The sequence below is a fragment of the Capricornis sumatraensis genome, chromosome 18 (genome assembly GCF_032405125.1).
Source record: "Capricornis sumatraensis isolate serow.1 chromosome 18, serow.2, whole genome shotgun sequence".
In the NCBI taxonomy this organism is placed as follows: Eukaryota; Metazoa; Chordata; class Mammalia; order Artiodactyla; family Bovidae; genus Capricornis; species Capricornis sumatraensis.
The window spans coordinates 36,271,385-36,284,677 of NC_091086.1; the positions used below are offsets into that span (position 1 = coordinate 36,271,385).

The following is a 13,293-nucleotide window of genomic DNA, read 5'->3' on the forward strand; positions in this document are numbered from 1 at the left end:
AAAAAAAAAACTAGGACAACATCAGCAGCACCATTTTATAGGATGTTCTAGGTGATAAGGTTTCATTTGATACAGATTTGACTATATGCACTTAGTTGTTTCTAAAGTTCACATAAAAGTCTGCACATTGGATGCCATTTGAATGGCTGTCTAACATAAGTTCTTAGAAGGAAAACCTTGTGAGCTCCATATAGTCTAAAAATACAGAGTGTGTTGGGTGTAAGAATTTAGCAATGTGGCAGCAACTCTGTTTTGTTAAGATTACTCTATGATTCATTATTGCAATGATGGTAATTATATTTATAGCGACCACACTTAAAACTTTTTAGAGCTATACTGTGTGAAATAAAATATTGTAGAATGGAGGAGAACAAAATGTTTTACAAAATTTTCCAGAATGATACTCAAGTTGTCAATAAAGAATTGTAGTGCTAGAAGGAACCTTAAAATACTGCTATTCTTTTTAATAACAAAGAAGATATTGCATAAAATTTCCCAAGGTTACAGAATGTGTGTGATTCCAAAGCACAGATTTATGGTTAAAATAAATCCCTGAAGCAATCTAAATATATCAAAGCCCATTTTTTCTTATTGTCATAAAGTTAAACAAACTAGAAATCAAATTACCAACAATAAAAGATACCATTGAGAGTGAAAAGGCAAACCACAGATGGGAAGAAGCTATTTGCACTACATATCCCAGCAAAGAGCTCCTGTCAAGAATATAAAAAGAACTCCTTAAATAGAAAAATCAGGGAAAACTATTGACTGGACACTTCACCAAACAAAATATTCATCTGACCAATGAGCCTATGAAAATGTCCATAGCAACATTAATCACTGGCAGAATGTAAAATGAAACCACGTATCTCCTAATAGCTAATGAAAGTGAAAGTGTTAGTCAGTCAGTCATGTCTGACTCTTTATGACTCCACAGACTGCAGCCCACCAGGTTCCTCTGTCCATGGAATTTTCCAGGCAAGAATACTGGAGTGAGTTGCCTTCTGTAGGTGATCTCCCCTACCCAGGGATCTAACCCAGGTCTCCCACATTGCAGGCAGATTCTTTACCATCTGAACCATAATGGCTAATAGCTAAAATTAAGAGTTATAAAGTTTTTCCAATGACGTAGGGCAGCTCAATGTACTTACTGCTGGTATATGTGAAAAATAATATAATCATTTTAGAAAACTTTTGGCGGTATCTACCAAAGTTAAAAACATGATTATCCAATTACCCAGCAGTTCCAACACAAGGTAAATATGCAAGAGAAATCAGTGCATAAGGCACTTCAAGAATGTTTATAACAGGCTGATTTTATTAGCCTGAAACTGGAAACAACCCAAGTGTCACAAAAGGTGGATGGAGAAATAAATTGTGACATAGTCATAGAATGAAATACAGCCTGAAATATAAAAAGAAAGAACTGCTGCCACACAACAGCATGGATGAATCACACTGACATGATGATGAGCAAAAGAGGGAAGACATTAAAGACTTCTGCAGTGTGTGACGCCATTTGTGCGAATTTCAAGTACGACTGCTTATAGTGATATGTCAGAACAGTGAGAACCTCTGGGCTTGATTGGAAAAGGAAAAAAGGAAACCTTCTAAAAATTGTTCTGTACATGGATCCAGGAGGTTATGTAGGTTCATATATATTTTAAAGATTCATCTAAGACCTGTGTATGTTTAAGACGTACACTTTAACAATATCCATATTATAGTTAAAAAATATCCTCAACACTAAAAATTAACCTGAATAATCCTGTTGTACTTTAGCAAAATATTGGGATGGACTGCTGAAAAAGAAAGGCTTTTGTATCTTAAACTGACATGGCAAAGTAAGATCAAATGTAGGATTCTTCATTGTCATTGTCTTGTTGTTATATTATGCTGTGTTTTCAATATATAAAAGTTGATTTATCTGGAATTTAAAAAGGAGATTTGTGTGTTTTCCTCTACTTTTTAACTTGCTCAGTTATTTATTTATATATGTACATATACATATGTATGAAAAAAAAATGAAGTCACTCAGTCGTGTCCGACTCTTTGCAACCCCATGGACTGTAGCCTATCAGGCTCCTCTGTCCATGGGATTTTCCAGGCAAGAGTGCTGGAGTGGATTGCCATTTCCTTCTCCAGGGGATCTTCCCAACCCAGGAATCGAACCCTGGTCTCCCACATTACAGGCAGACGCTTTACCGTCTGAGCCACCAGGGAAGCCCATAAATATGTATATATGTATATATTTATTTATATATGTACAAGTTATTTATGTATATATGTATATTTTGGGATTCCGTGGTGGCTCAGACAGTAAAGAAGCTGCCTGCAATTCAGGAGACCCAGCTTCAATTCCTGGGTTGGGAAGATCCCCTGGAGAAGGGAATGGCTACCCACTCCAGTATTCTTGCCTGGAGAGTCCCATGGACAGAGGAACCTGGTGGCTACAGTTCATGGAGTCACAAAGAGTCAGACACGATTGAGTAACTAACTCTTTCACTTTTTTTTATTTTTTCAGGCTCGTATTTATCTGACACTTTGAGGTTAAACCAATTATTTGTTTTGTTACTCAAGTTGTTACAGCACTGGCTTGATAGCTCTTTTAGTTGGCCTCTTTGAAATATCCTTTTCATTGTGTGGGCTTCTTGTTCATGTTTCTGTTTGTTTCTTCATTTGTTTTCTAGCACTCCCATACTATCTGGTATGATACGATTCTTGAGGAAGAAATACTTTTACTTTCTTAAGTTATGAAGTAAACTTAGTAATCTGGAGTACTTTATTATCAAGCTCAGGGCCATGTGTCTGATTCCCTGCTGGACTTCCCTGGTGGCTTCCCTGGTGGCTCAGTTGGTAAAGAATCTGCTTGTAATGCAGGAGACCTGCATTCGATCCTTGTGTGAGGAAGATCCCCTGGTGAAGGGAATGGCAACCCAGTATTCTTGGTTGGAGAATTTCATGGACAGAGGAATCACTGAGATAGCGCAAAAGAGTAATCACTGAGACAGATAAAGCCTGGCGGGCTACAGTCCATGGAATCACAAAGAGTCGTACATGACTGAACAACTAACACTTTCACTTTCACTGGTGGCTCAGATGGTAAAGAATCTGCCTGCAATGCAGGAGACCCAAGTTTGATCCCTGGGTTGCGAATATCCTCTGTAGAAGGGAATGGCTACTCACTCCATTGCCTGGAAAATTCCATGGACAGAGGAGCCTTGGTGGGTCCATGGGGTCATACTTTATTATCTCAAAGTCAGGGCCATATGTCTGACTGCCTTAGGGAGAAAATGTTCCTCAATGTATTGTGTACAGACAATACTCCTAACTCAAGCCAGACATGTCACTAAAAACCCTCATTAGAACAACTTCCATAAGGAATCTGGATGGAGAGTAGAGATATTAATAACTTTACTGTGTGTTTTATTTAAGTGAATGTGCTATAAGGACCTGTGATTAAAGAGGAGGAGTGTTAAAAGTTTTGTTTTACTAATAGAAAGATATTAATAACTTAGCTAAATATGTTCTCTCTAAGAAAATGTGCTATAAAGAAATATGATTGATGGGGAAGAGCTTTTAAAAACTTTGCTAACCTCAAGAATCACTTGATTGTTTCCATTAAACTGAAAGTCAATTAGTTGTGTCCGACTCTCTGCAACCCCATGGACTGTAGTCCATGGAATTCTCCAGGCCAGAATTCTGGAGTGGGTAGCCTATCCCTTCTCCAGGGTATCTTCCCAACCCAGGAATCAAACCGGGGTCTTGTGCATTGCAGGAGGATTCTTTACCAGTTGAGCTATCAGGGAAGTCCATTAAACTATATGCTCTCGAAGCAAGCAGACTTCATGGGAAGAGGAAGAGCTTTTCAGTGCCAATAACTTTCTGTCCCATTATGTTTTTTGCTCTCCAAGTTCTATTAGAATTTACAGTTTAGATCAGAAAGAATTCACAAGGAGGTAAAAGTTCCACAGAGAGAAAATGAATGGATTCCTTCAAATTAACAATAATATGAAATTATTTTCACAGTAATATAATCAAGGCAGCTCCAGTGATGAACCTGAATATGTGATGCATCATAGAAAAGAATTACCCATGTAAATAAAGACCAGTTTAATTTCTTGTAAAATATGCTTTCAATTATTTTCTAAAATAAAAGTGAGAAAACAATGAAGAGAAAAATCTGTATCCTTCAAATCAAAGAATATAGATGAAAAGATTATTTTATTATTTTGTTTGAAAGCTTATTTTCTCTGCAACCTGGCTTATTTTCAATTTCCTATGCAGGATACTTCCATGTCATTTTACACATAATATCGTTAACTTTCAAACAAGCAATCTGATCATTTTAATAATATATTTCTGTCTCTTTTTAATTCATGTGGTTACCTTGGGTACCTTGAATGGTTCACCTTTATCTTCATGTGTTTTTTTGTGTGGAAGATCCAATATTTTGAATAGTGAAAAACCACATTTTTATATACATAAGGCTTGTTTCTCAAACTATTGACTTGAGAAAGCATTTTAAGAATTTTAAATAGCCACTTCCCAATAGGAATATAAGCCAAGTTTTGTGAGTACTTTGTTTTCCAGTGCCAAAACTCCATCTTCCTCCTTTCCCTTTTAGCCCCTTTCCTTCCTTCTTTTCTTCTTTTTTATATCTTCCTTCTGTCTACTCATACATTATGCATATAGATTGAACACTTAACTGTGTGCTGAACTTACTGTAGTCCCCCACTCCAACCACAGGTCTTCACACCTGTTAAAATTGATGACAAGTGCCCCTAGATATAGCCACCCAAATGTCTACTGTGCATTATAGAGCTTGAATGATGCTGTACCAAGTACCACATGTAATACCCTTCTCTTGCTTTTGTCTTTATGTTCACTTTCTTGTTATTGCTGCTGATTTTTAAATATTTTACTAGTTCCCATGAAACTCCACTATTAGAGATACTTATCTGCTTTGCTGAATTCATAGCATATTGTTGAGGATGAAACACTTTCTTTTCCATGTTGGACTCAAAATTCTGTGCCTTCTGCATCAACTGGAATTTTTTAACTATCCTGGAATATTAAATATCAAATTATTTTATGAAGAAGATTGAGGAAAGTTTCTTTCCCCATATTGGAATCTAGAAGTTTGTATTCCCAAAGCAGGAATTCAGATCTCCTTCCCTTTTAATACCTCTGAATCTTTTTGCCCTTTTTCCATCTCTTGGCAGAGGTGACTTTGTTTTATATGTCTCTTAAGCATGCTCACAAATTCAGGTCCAACCCTGTTCTTTGGGGTGGGGGGCGGGAGGCTTTGGAGAAGGTATTTCTAAAAAATGGCATTGAAGTGAAATTTAGATTCCCATTGTTTATTCTGTTCCATATCTAACTTTCAGCATTAAAACTGGTTGGTCCCATATCCTTGTTTTGGTTCATAGTGATAGCACTGTGTCTAATCTAGTGTATAAATCTCCTAATTTAGAACTGACCCGATCCCATAAAGAAAGCAATTTAGAAAAAGGAAAATATGGCCTCTGTCCAGTCCAAAACTTCCAATGATAACCCAGGAGGTTTTGAAAGGGTAATTTTCTGATCTAACCCAGAAACAAATTGAATTTATAATTATAGATTATAGTCAAATTAGAGTCTCCTTTGTGTAATGTGAACAATATCAAGTCTCCTTCCCATAATATGAATGGCATTAACAAAAAACATCAGAATGCTGTTGGCATTTTGTTGGCAGCTGGGCTCTTGTTTCAGAATTCCAGTCAGTAGGTACAAATTAGATTGTTCAACACAATGGACCACAGAGGCAGTAACATCAAGGTTAATAGGAAGTGATGTAGTTTCTTTTCTTCATAAAAAGATAAAAGGGAGACTAAAACCCTTCCACATTTTAATTCTAATTTTATATAAAGAATGATAAAAGAATAGGAAGTTATAAAAGGTGAACTTGTATATATTTAATTAGTATTTATTGATGTTTAATACATGCCTATATGACTCTATGTACTAGGAATACAACATTTCAACTCAATAATAAAACATAATCCCTGACTTTGAAGAAATATGTGGATTATTAGAGTTTATGTATTTTTGTTTGTTAATTTAAATTACAGTGTTATACTATATAGAGATCTTAATTTCAGCACCTGTTTTGCTTCTTGATATGATTAATCTCTCTTAATTTTTGTTTACTCTTGCCCTCTTTAGGAGATAGTCAACTTCAACTGCCGAAAACTAGTGGCTACAATGCCTCTTTTTGCTAATGCGGATCCTAATTTCGTGACTGCCATGCTGAGCAAGTTGAGATTTGAGGTGTTTCAACCTGGAGATTATATCATACGAGAAGGAGCTGTGGGTAAAAAAATGTATTTCATTCAACATGGTGTTGCTGGTGTCATCACAAAATCCAGTAAAGAAATGAAGCTGACAGATGGCTCATACTTTGGAGGTTAGTAAAAAAGAAAATGTAACTCAGATGAAATCTAATTTGCTTGCAATATGTATCTTTATCAGAATTTTAGAGATGTCAGAATGTTGATTTATTGGGTTTGAATGTGGACTTGTATTTGAATTCTGATAAAAGTGTCTATAGTGTGTCTACTGAAAAAAATGCATAACCTAAAAGTTGAGAATTATGTTTTATTTGGCACACAAAACTGAGGACTTCAGCCCAGGACACAGTATCTCAGTTAACTCTGAGAGACTGCTCCACGAGGTAAGGGAGGAGCCAGGGTATATAGCAGTTTTTGCAACAAAGACCAGGTAGTTGAAACATGGAATGATTACTGTTGGTTAGAGAAAACCAGATATCTCAAATTAAAGAATTTAGTGCTTTTCTTTGTATGAAAAGATGCAAGAGTCTGGGCTCATTGAAATTATTCTTTTGATATGCACTTCAGTTATCTAGGGCTGGTTTCTGTGCTTTCTCATCCTTAGTATCCTCTGAGTGCATCATCTGGGGTGGCTGCAGCGGTTGACTGGTAGGTGGTGGGCATCCTGTTTCTCTCCTCAGTTTGCTCTGGGCTCACCATTGGGTGGCTGTAATGTGATTGATTGATGGCTGAACATCATTTGTTTACTGATATAGCAGGCAACATTTTTCATTGAAAACTGGTATGTTTTCACATCTCAGTGTCACGTGCCCAGTGCATATGGACTTACTATTGTATTAGTTAGAATATCGCTTCAGCCTCTTAAACCAGAACCAAATAATAGTGGCTTAATCAGATAGAAAGTATGTTTTTCTCTCACACAGAAGTCCCAAGAGGGTTTAATGACTCTCTCCAAGACAGTTTTTAGGCATGCAGATTTTATTTATTTTGCTGGTCTGCCATCCTCTAGAGTATTTTCCTTTTTTATACAAGACAAACTGATTCCTCTCCACAATATGGACCACAGGAAGGGAGAATGGGGCAGAGCAATTGAAGAATGAGCAGTTTCTCTTTAGATGTGTGCCCAGAAGAGCCAACTTCACCTCTATTCACACACGATTGGCCAGAATTTACTTAAAAGAGTACCTCTAGGTATAAGGAAGGCTGGGGAATATAGCTTCTAGTTGTGTGAAATATTACTCAGGGATTTCTAGAAAAATGGAAGCAATAGGAGATTGTGTGTGTGTGTGTGTATATATAGATTTATTATGAGAAATTGACTCATGAGTGTGGAGGCTGACAAATACTATGATCTGCATCGGAAACTGAAGAACAGGAAAATGGGTGATTAAATTCAATCTGATGTAAATCCAGTCTGAAGGTGGATGAGTTGAGATGTTAGCTCAAGCAATGCAATAGGAAAAAATATTCGTCTCCCCTTCTTCTTTTTTTTTCTCTCTGTTCAGCCCCCAGTGGATTTGGAGTACACCTACCCTGAAAAGGGCAGACTACTAAGTCACCTGATTGAAATACTAATCTCATCTAGGAACACCCTCATAGACATATCCCAGATTATATATTTCTGGGCATCCTGTGACCAGTCAAATTGACACATAAATTAACCATCACAAGGGGCTATTTGCCTTGCTAAAAATCCTGACATTTTGAGTTGTTTCCAGCTTTTTACTTTAATAAGGTATATATTTATATTTGTGCAAATGTACAAAACTTACCTATGAGTTGATTTACTGGGCCAAATTCTATGCATACCTTTAAGTTGAAAAAAACATCAAATCATTTCTTTGATGAAACTGCCAATTTCTACATTGCTTTGCCCATTGATTTTTACATTTTTCCTCCTAATAAGTAAAATTGACATCCCCTTATTATTTACTTTGTACTTCCATTAGTAACAGTGATACTAAGGCATTTCTTCATAGATATGGCTTATTTTTATTTGATTTTTTATTGCAATTTTTGCTTTTTTAATGTGTTGTTTGTCTTCTTAAAGCAAATTTACAGAAATGTCCCTAATGTATTTTTGATATACTCCATAATTTTTACTTCTTTTTAAACTTTCTAATTTTTTATTTTGTCATTCTGATTCTCATTATTGTCTAATCGATTTGAATCTTAGAGCATTTGTGTTTCTACAGTGGGTTTTTTTGCACTGCAAAATTATGAAAATATTTTCCGTATTTACTTCTATTTTATTTAGTTTCACTACATTGTTATTACAATTTTAACTTGCTAGAACAAGTGACAGGGAATGGCTATTAATGTCTCTTAGTGCCAGTTCTGATTTAACATTAAAGACAATGATTAATACTACAATGTCTGACATTGGCAAGTTTAATAGTTAAATATTACTCAACAGTAAGAAACTGAAATGTTTTCTTTAGAGAAAGTCAGGAAATCTGCCTTAACATATCAGGTTTATTCTACAAGACAAATTCAAGTGAACCTTCATGAGTGAGGTATTCATAAATGGTTCTTATTACTTTGTATTAATTCTTCACAGACTTTATAATATACCTTTAGAAGTTTTCTCTGTCAGAATTAATGTCTCCCAATTCTGTGTCTCCATACTACTTCTCACAGCTTTCTAGTCCTGACTTCTTTCTGCCTCATACTGAACACTGTAGTTAGTTACCTGTCTTCCTTCTGATATTAGATGGCAAAAATGTGTGCATTAGAATCATTGAAGAATCTGTAAGTTCAGGCTCTGCCTATCAAGATTCTAATTCAATAAATCCAGACTAGGGATAATATTTTATTTGTTTGTTCAATTAGATAATAAATAACCAGTATATCTGAGCCCCTGAAAATCAGTAAAAAGAAAGTATTCAAATCAAATTAGTGATGTTGGCTAATCTGAAAACTAGGCAATATATTCATTTTATTTTAAAATAATGATTATAAAAGCAACAATAATATGATGAGTTTAAGAAGTTTTCTTCAATAACAGCTATAAAATTTATTGGGAAAAGTTTTAATTTTATTGAATGCTTTTTTGGAATATATCAAATTAACCATAGGTATGAAAAGTGAAAGTCACTCAGTTGTATCCGACTCTTTGGAACCTCATGGACTATACACTCCATGGAATTCTCCAGGCCAGAATACTGGAGTGGGTAGCCATTCCCTTCTCCAGGGGATCTTCCCAACCCAGGGATCAACCCAGGTCTCCAGCATTGCAGGGAGATTCTTTAGCAGCTGAGCCACAGGGAAGCCCAAAATAACCATAAGGCTCTCATTCGTTAACCTATTGCAACTGAGTAAAACCTATCAGCTCAAAATACGTGGCCAGTTTTTGGTTAACACAATGATTAGCTTCTTTGACTTTTTCCCCATTCATTAAGGATGATTTTTAATTCTTCATCTTTCCCTTTCTTCCCACTCTTCTTCCTTGTCATGATTCTAATTGCATCAGTCCCTTACTCTTGTGCCGATTATGCTAAGGAAAAAGAAAGGAAATTAGGGAAAACTAAGAACTTTGAAAAAAATCTACTTTAGTAAGCTCAGAGAATTAGTGTTCACATGAAGGAAAAGTAGAAATTAAAAGTTGATGAAAATAAATAAAAGCTGGTAGTAAAAAATAAAAATATAATCCAGCTTTGGGGGAAAGTGGTTTGGGCGAAAAGGTTTTTGAGGTAATTAATGCAAGTGTGACAAGTACATGAAAGTTTAGAAAGGAATTTCTGAAAGTTGTTATTACGCATTAAGAATGTGTGTGCTCAGTCACACAGTCATGTCCAACTCTACACCCACGTGGATTGTAGTTCTCCAAGCTCCTCTGTCCATGGGATTTTCCAGGCAAGAGTACTGAAGCAGATTACCATTTCCTCTTAAGGGGATCTTTCCCACCCAGGGATCAAACCCAAGTCTCCAGTATCTTCTGCATTAGAAAAAAGGATTCTTTACCACTGAAACACCTGTATTTCCTCATATGTGTTTAATCTCCGCTCAATCTCTATGCCTTTTTTCTCCCTAATATTTTTTTTTTTTGTTTTCTTAACTTTTTTCAGAGCTACTTAAATATTTGTTATTTTTGTGGTATCTTCAAAGAAGCATTTTTTATTTCTATTTCACTAATTTCTGTATTTTTTCTGTATAAAACCTGTTCTTTCATTTTACTTTTTACTTTAGTTTTACTTCTTTTAGCTTCTTGAGTTTAAAAGCTAGTATATTTATTTTGAACTACTCTTCATCTTTGATGACTGCAATTTATAGTACACATAAGTCTGTCTGTACTGCTTTGGTTAAATTCCACTGCATTTTTAATACAGTGATTCAATATTACTTTGTAAAAATAGGTTGCACTTTCCATCTGGATTCATTGTGTAGTACATGAGTTATCTTTTATTTAAATTCTCTTTAAAAATTTTAAATGGAAACATTTGGGGATGGAATGGTGGAGAGAAAAAAGCACATATAATGTTTGAATAGGAGAATTACAGAATATCAAAGATGTTAAATAAATTATATTGACAATAAGTAATGTGTAAGAAAGATAAGATTAAATGAGATTTATTTTAAAAGAGGAATGAGGTGATCTTCAATTATTAAACCTAGTTATAACTATCAAAATGTAATTATACATAAAATGAAATTTTTCTCCATCCTGTTTCTAAATTTCTTGACATAAATGATCATCTTTAAATATAGTTTTACAAAATTACTGATGAAGTTATCCCTCATTTTAAACATTTAACAAATATTTCACCTATAGTTTATTCCTGTGAAACAAATATCTACTTATTCAATCCAACTGACTTCAGTAAGAAATTCTCCAAAATAGTAATTGGTTTGGGTTCAGTGGTTTCAGTGTCATTCATATTTTCATCATGGTGATTTGAAATGGCTATTAGTGGGCCTGTCCTTCGGTGGACAGTTTATGGAAAAAAATAGGTCTGCATTACTTTCAGTTATTTTACACATACAATGGATATTTGTTCAATTTAAACACCATATAAAATAAAGACAGGCTGTTAGAATCTAATGATAAGAACTGTACTTATTTAACATGTAAGAGTTTAAAATTTATACCCTTTAAGTATCTAATATGAAATTTTGAAAGTGATAGAGCATACTTTTGTAGTATATTAATTTTATATGTTGCATCAGCTGAACATGGCAAGTTCACAGTATTTTTAAGCAGAAGAGCCTGAGATCAACTTCGTTATGTTCTTTCCACTCTTCCAAAGTGTCTTAGGTGAGTAAGCATAATCAATGCACAGAAAACACCCCAACTAAATGACAGGCAAAATAGTGAGATATGGAGACATTCAAAGATCAAATTTAGAGTTTCGTGTTCTGTACCTAACTTCTTAACTTGATTTATTTCTACAATAATACAGGACTGTTTCTAGACATACATATATGTCCAGAGAGGTTAACTTCATTAAAATATCCAATAATGTATCTCTGTATCCATAGTTTGTGATTTTAAACAAAAGCTTTTTTTCTAAAATAATGTTTCATTATTAATATTTCTGTCCACTCACCTTGTAGTGGTTGTCTCTCCACACCAAGTGTTTTAATTGATTCAGTCCCTTGATTTTACATCTTTCAGGATGTTTGTCTCATAGGTTCTTACTATAATACAGTGAAGTTAAATGAAGTGAAATTCACTCAGTCGTGTCCAACTCTTTGTGGATACTCCATGGGATTCTCCAGGCCAGAATACTGGAGTGGGTAGCCTTTTCTTTCTCCAGGGGATCTTCCCAACCCAGGGATCAAACCCAGGTCTCCTGCATTGCAGGTGGATTCTTTACCAGCTGAGCCACCAGGGAAGCCCCCAAAAAGTGGTGTATAATAAACCTACCAGAAAGAAAATTTTTCCCATGATGGTTGCCATGATAAATCATTTGGTATTGAATGCTATTTAATCATGCCTAACATTTTGACAGCCTCAAGGAGACTGTCAGCCACTTTATATAGCTGAAGTGCATATTTATGATTTTTATGCCCAAAATGCATTTGGCCAGATTACAATGATCTGGCATTTTTTAAATGTAGAGCTGCAGGTTTGAAAAACCACAGGCTATCCCCGTCGTGGTGATTATTCATTGTTTCTAAGAGGACTAAAAACATCTGCCAATGTGCAGTTTACAGTTTACTCCATTTCTAGTCCATTGTACATTTCTAAAAGCTGACTGATTTTCTAGGAGATGTGAGGAATCTGTTGATAATAAAGTTACAATTTGATTAGTTCAATATTAATTTAACTACTATAAACATTCTCGCAAAATATAAGGAAGATGACGTGGGAGCAGAGAAAAACAATCAATCTTCTTCAAGATTTTTTATTTTGTTTTGTTTTCCTTTGCTTCCTCATTCATTCTCTTCTTAGGTCAGGTAAATGAAATATTTGATTCTATGATAAGAAGACAACTCCACTGGAACTTTTTGTAGGTTGTATCCCACCTAGAAACACCAGGTAATGTACAACCACAGGATGAATCTTTGCTAAATGACTGAGTTGAGAGAGGTGTTAATCCCCATCTAAATCTTCACCTTCTAGTTCTTCAATTCAGTACTGTCATGTATAAATATATCAGTGCATGATAAAGGATTATATCCATATGTCTGAGACACTTACGAAAATCAGGATGAACATTAAGACATTTTACTTTGAAGTCATCATGTCTTTCCCTCTTTAATAAAAGAGACAAAGAAGCAGAGGTTAAAGAGAAGGAAAAGGAAAAAACAAAAACTTCCTTATTACAGTTCTGGATCTTCTCGTATTCCTGTGATTGTTCACAAGTCACCACTTTTGAAGTATTTATAATTAGAGAGGCCAGGCCATATCTTGTGGTAGTGGTTTAGTCGCTAAGTCGTGTCCAACTCTTGCGATCCTGTGGAAGAACCTAGTCAAATAAAAACTCCTTAAGGCAAATGTACTTTCTAATTCTAAGTT

General features: G+C 35.1%; 1 protein-coding gene across 1 annotated transcript in view; it reads left to right on the forward strand.

The window, feature by feature from the left end:
* Window positions 1-13,293, forward strand: part of HCN1 (hyperpolarization activated cyclic nucleotide gated potassium channel 1) — a 446,276-nt gene that overhangs the window by 387,734 nt on the left and 45,249 nt on the right. Inside the window, exon 6 of the mRNA XM_068990693.1 lies at window positions 6,208-6,448. Within this exon, the coding sequence (XP_068846794.1) occupies window positions 6,208-6,448 (241 nt within the window). The remainder of the gene's footprint in view (window positions 1-6,207; window positions 6,449-13,293) is intronic.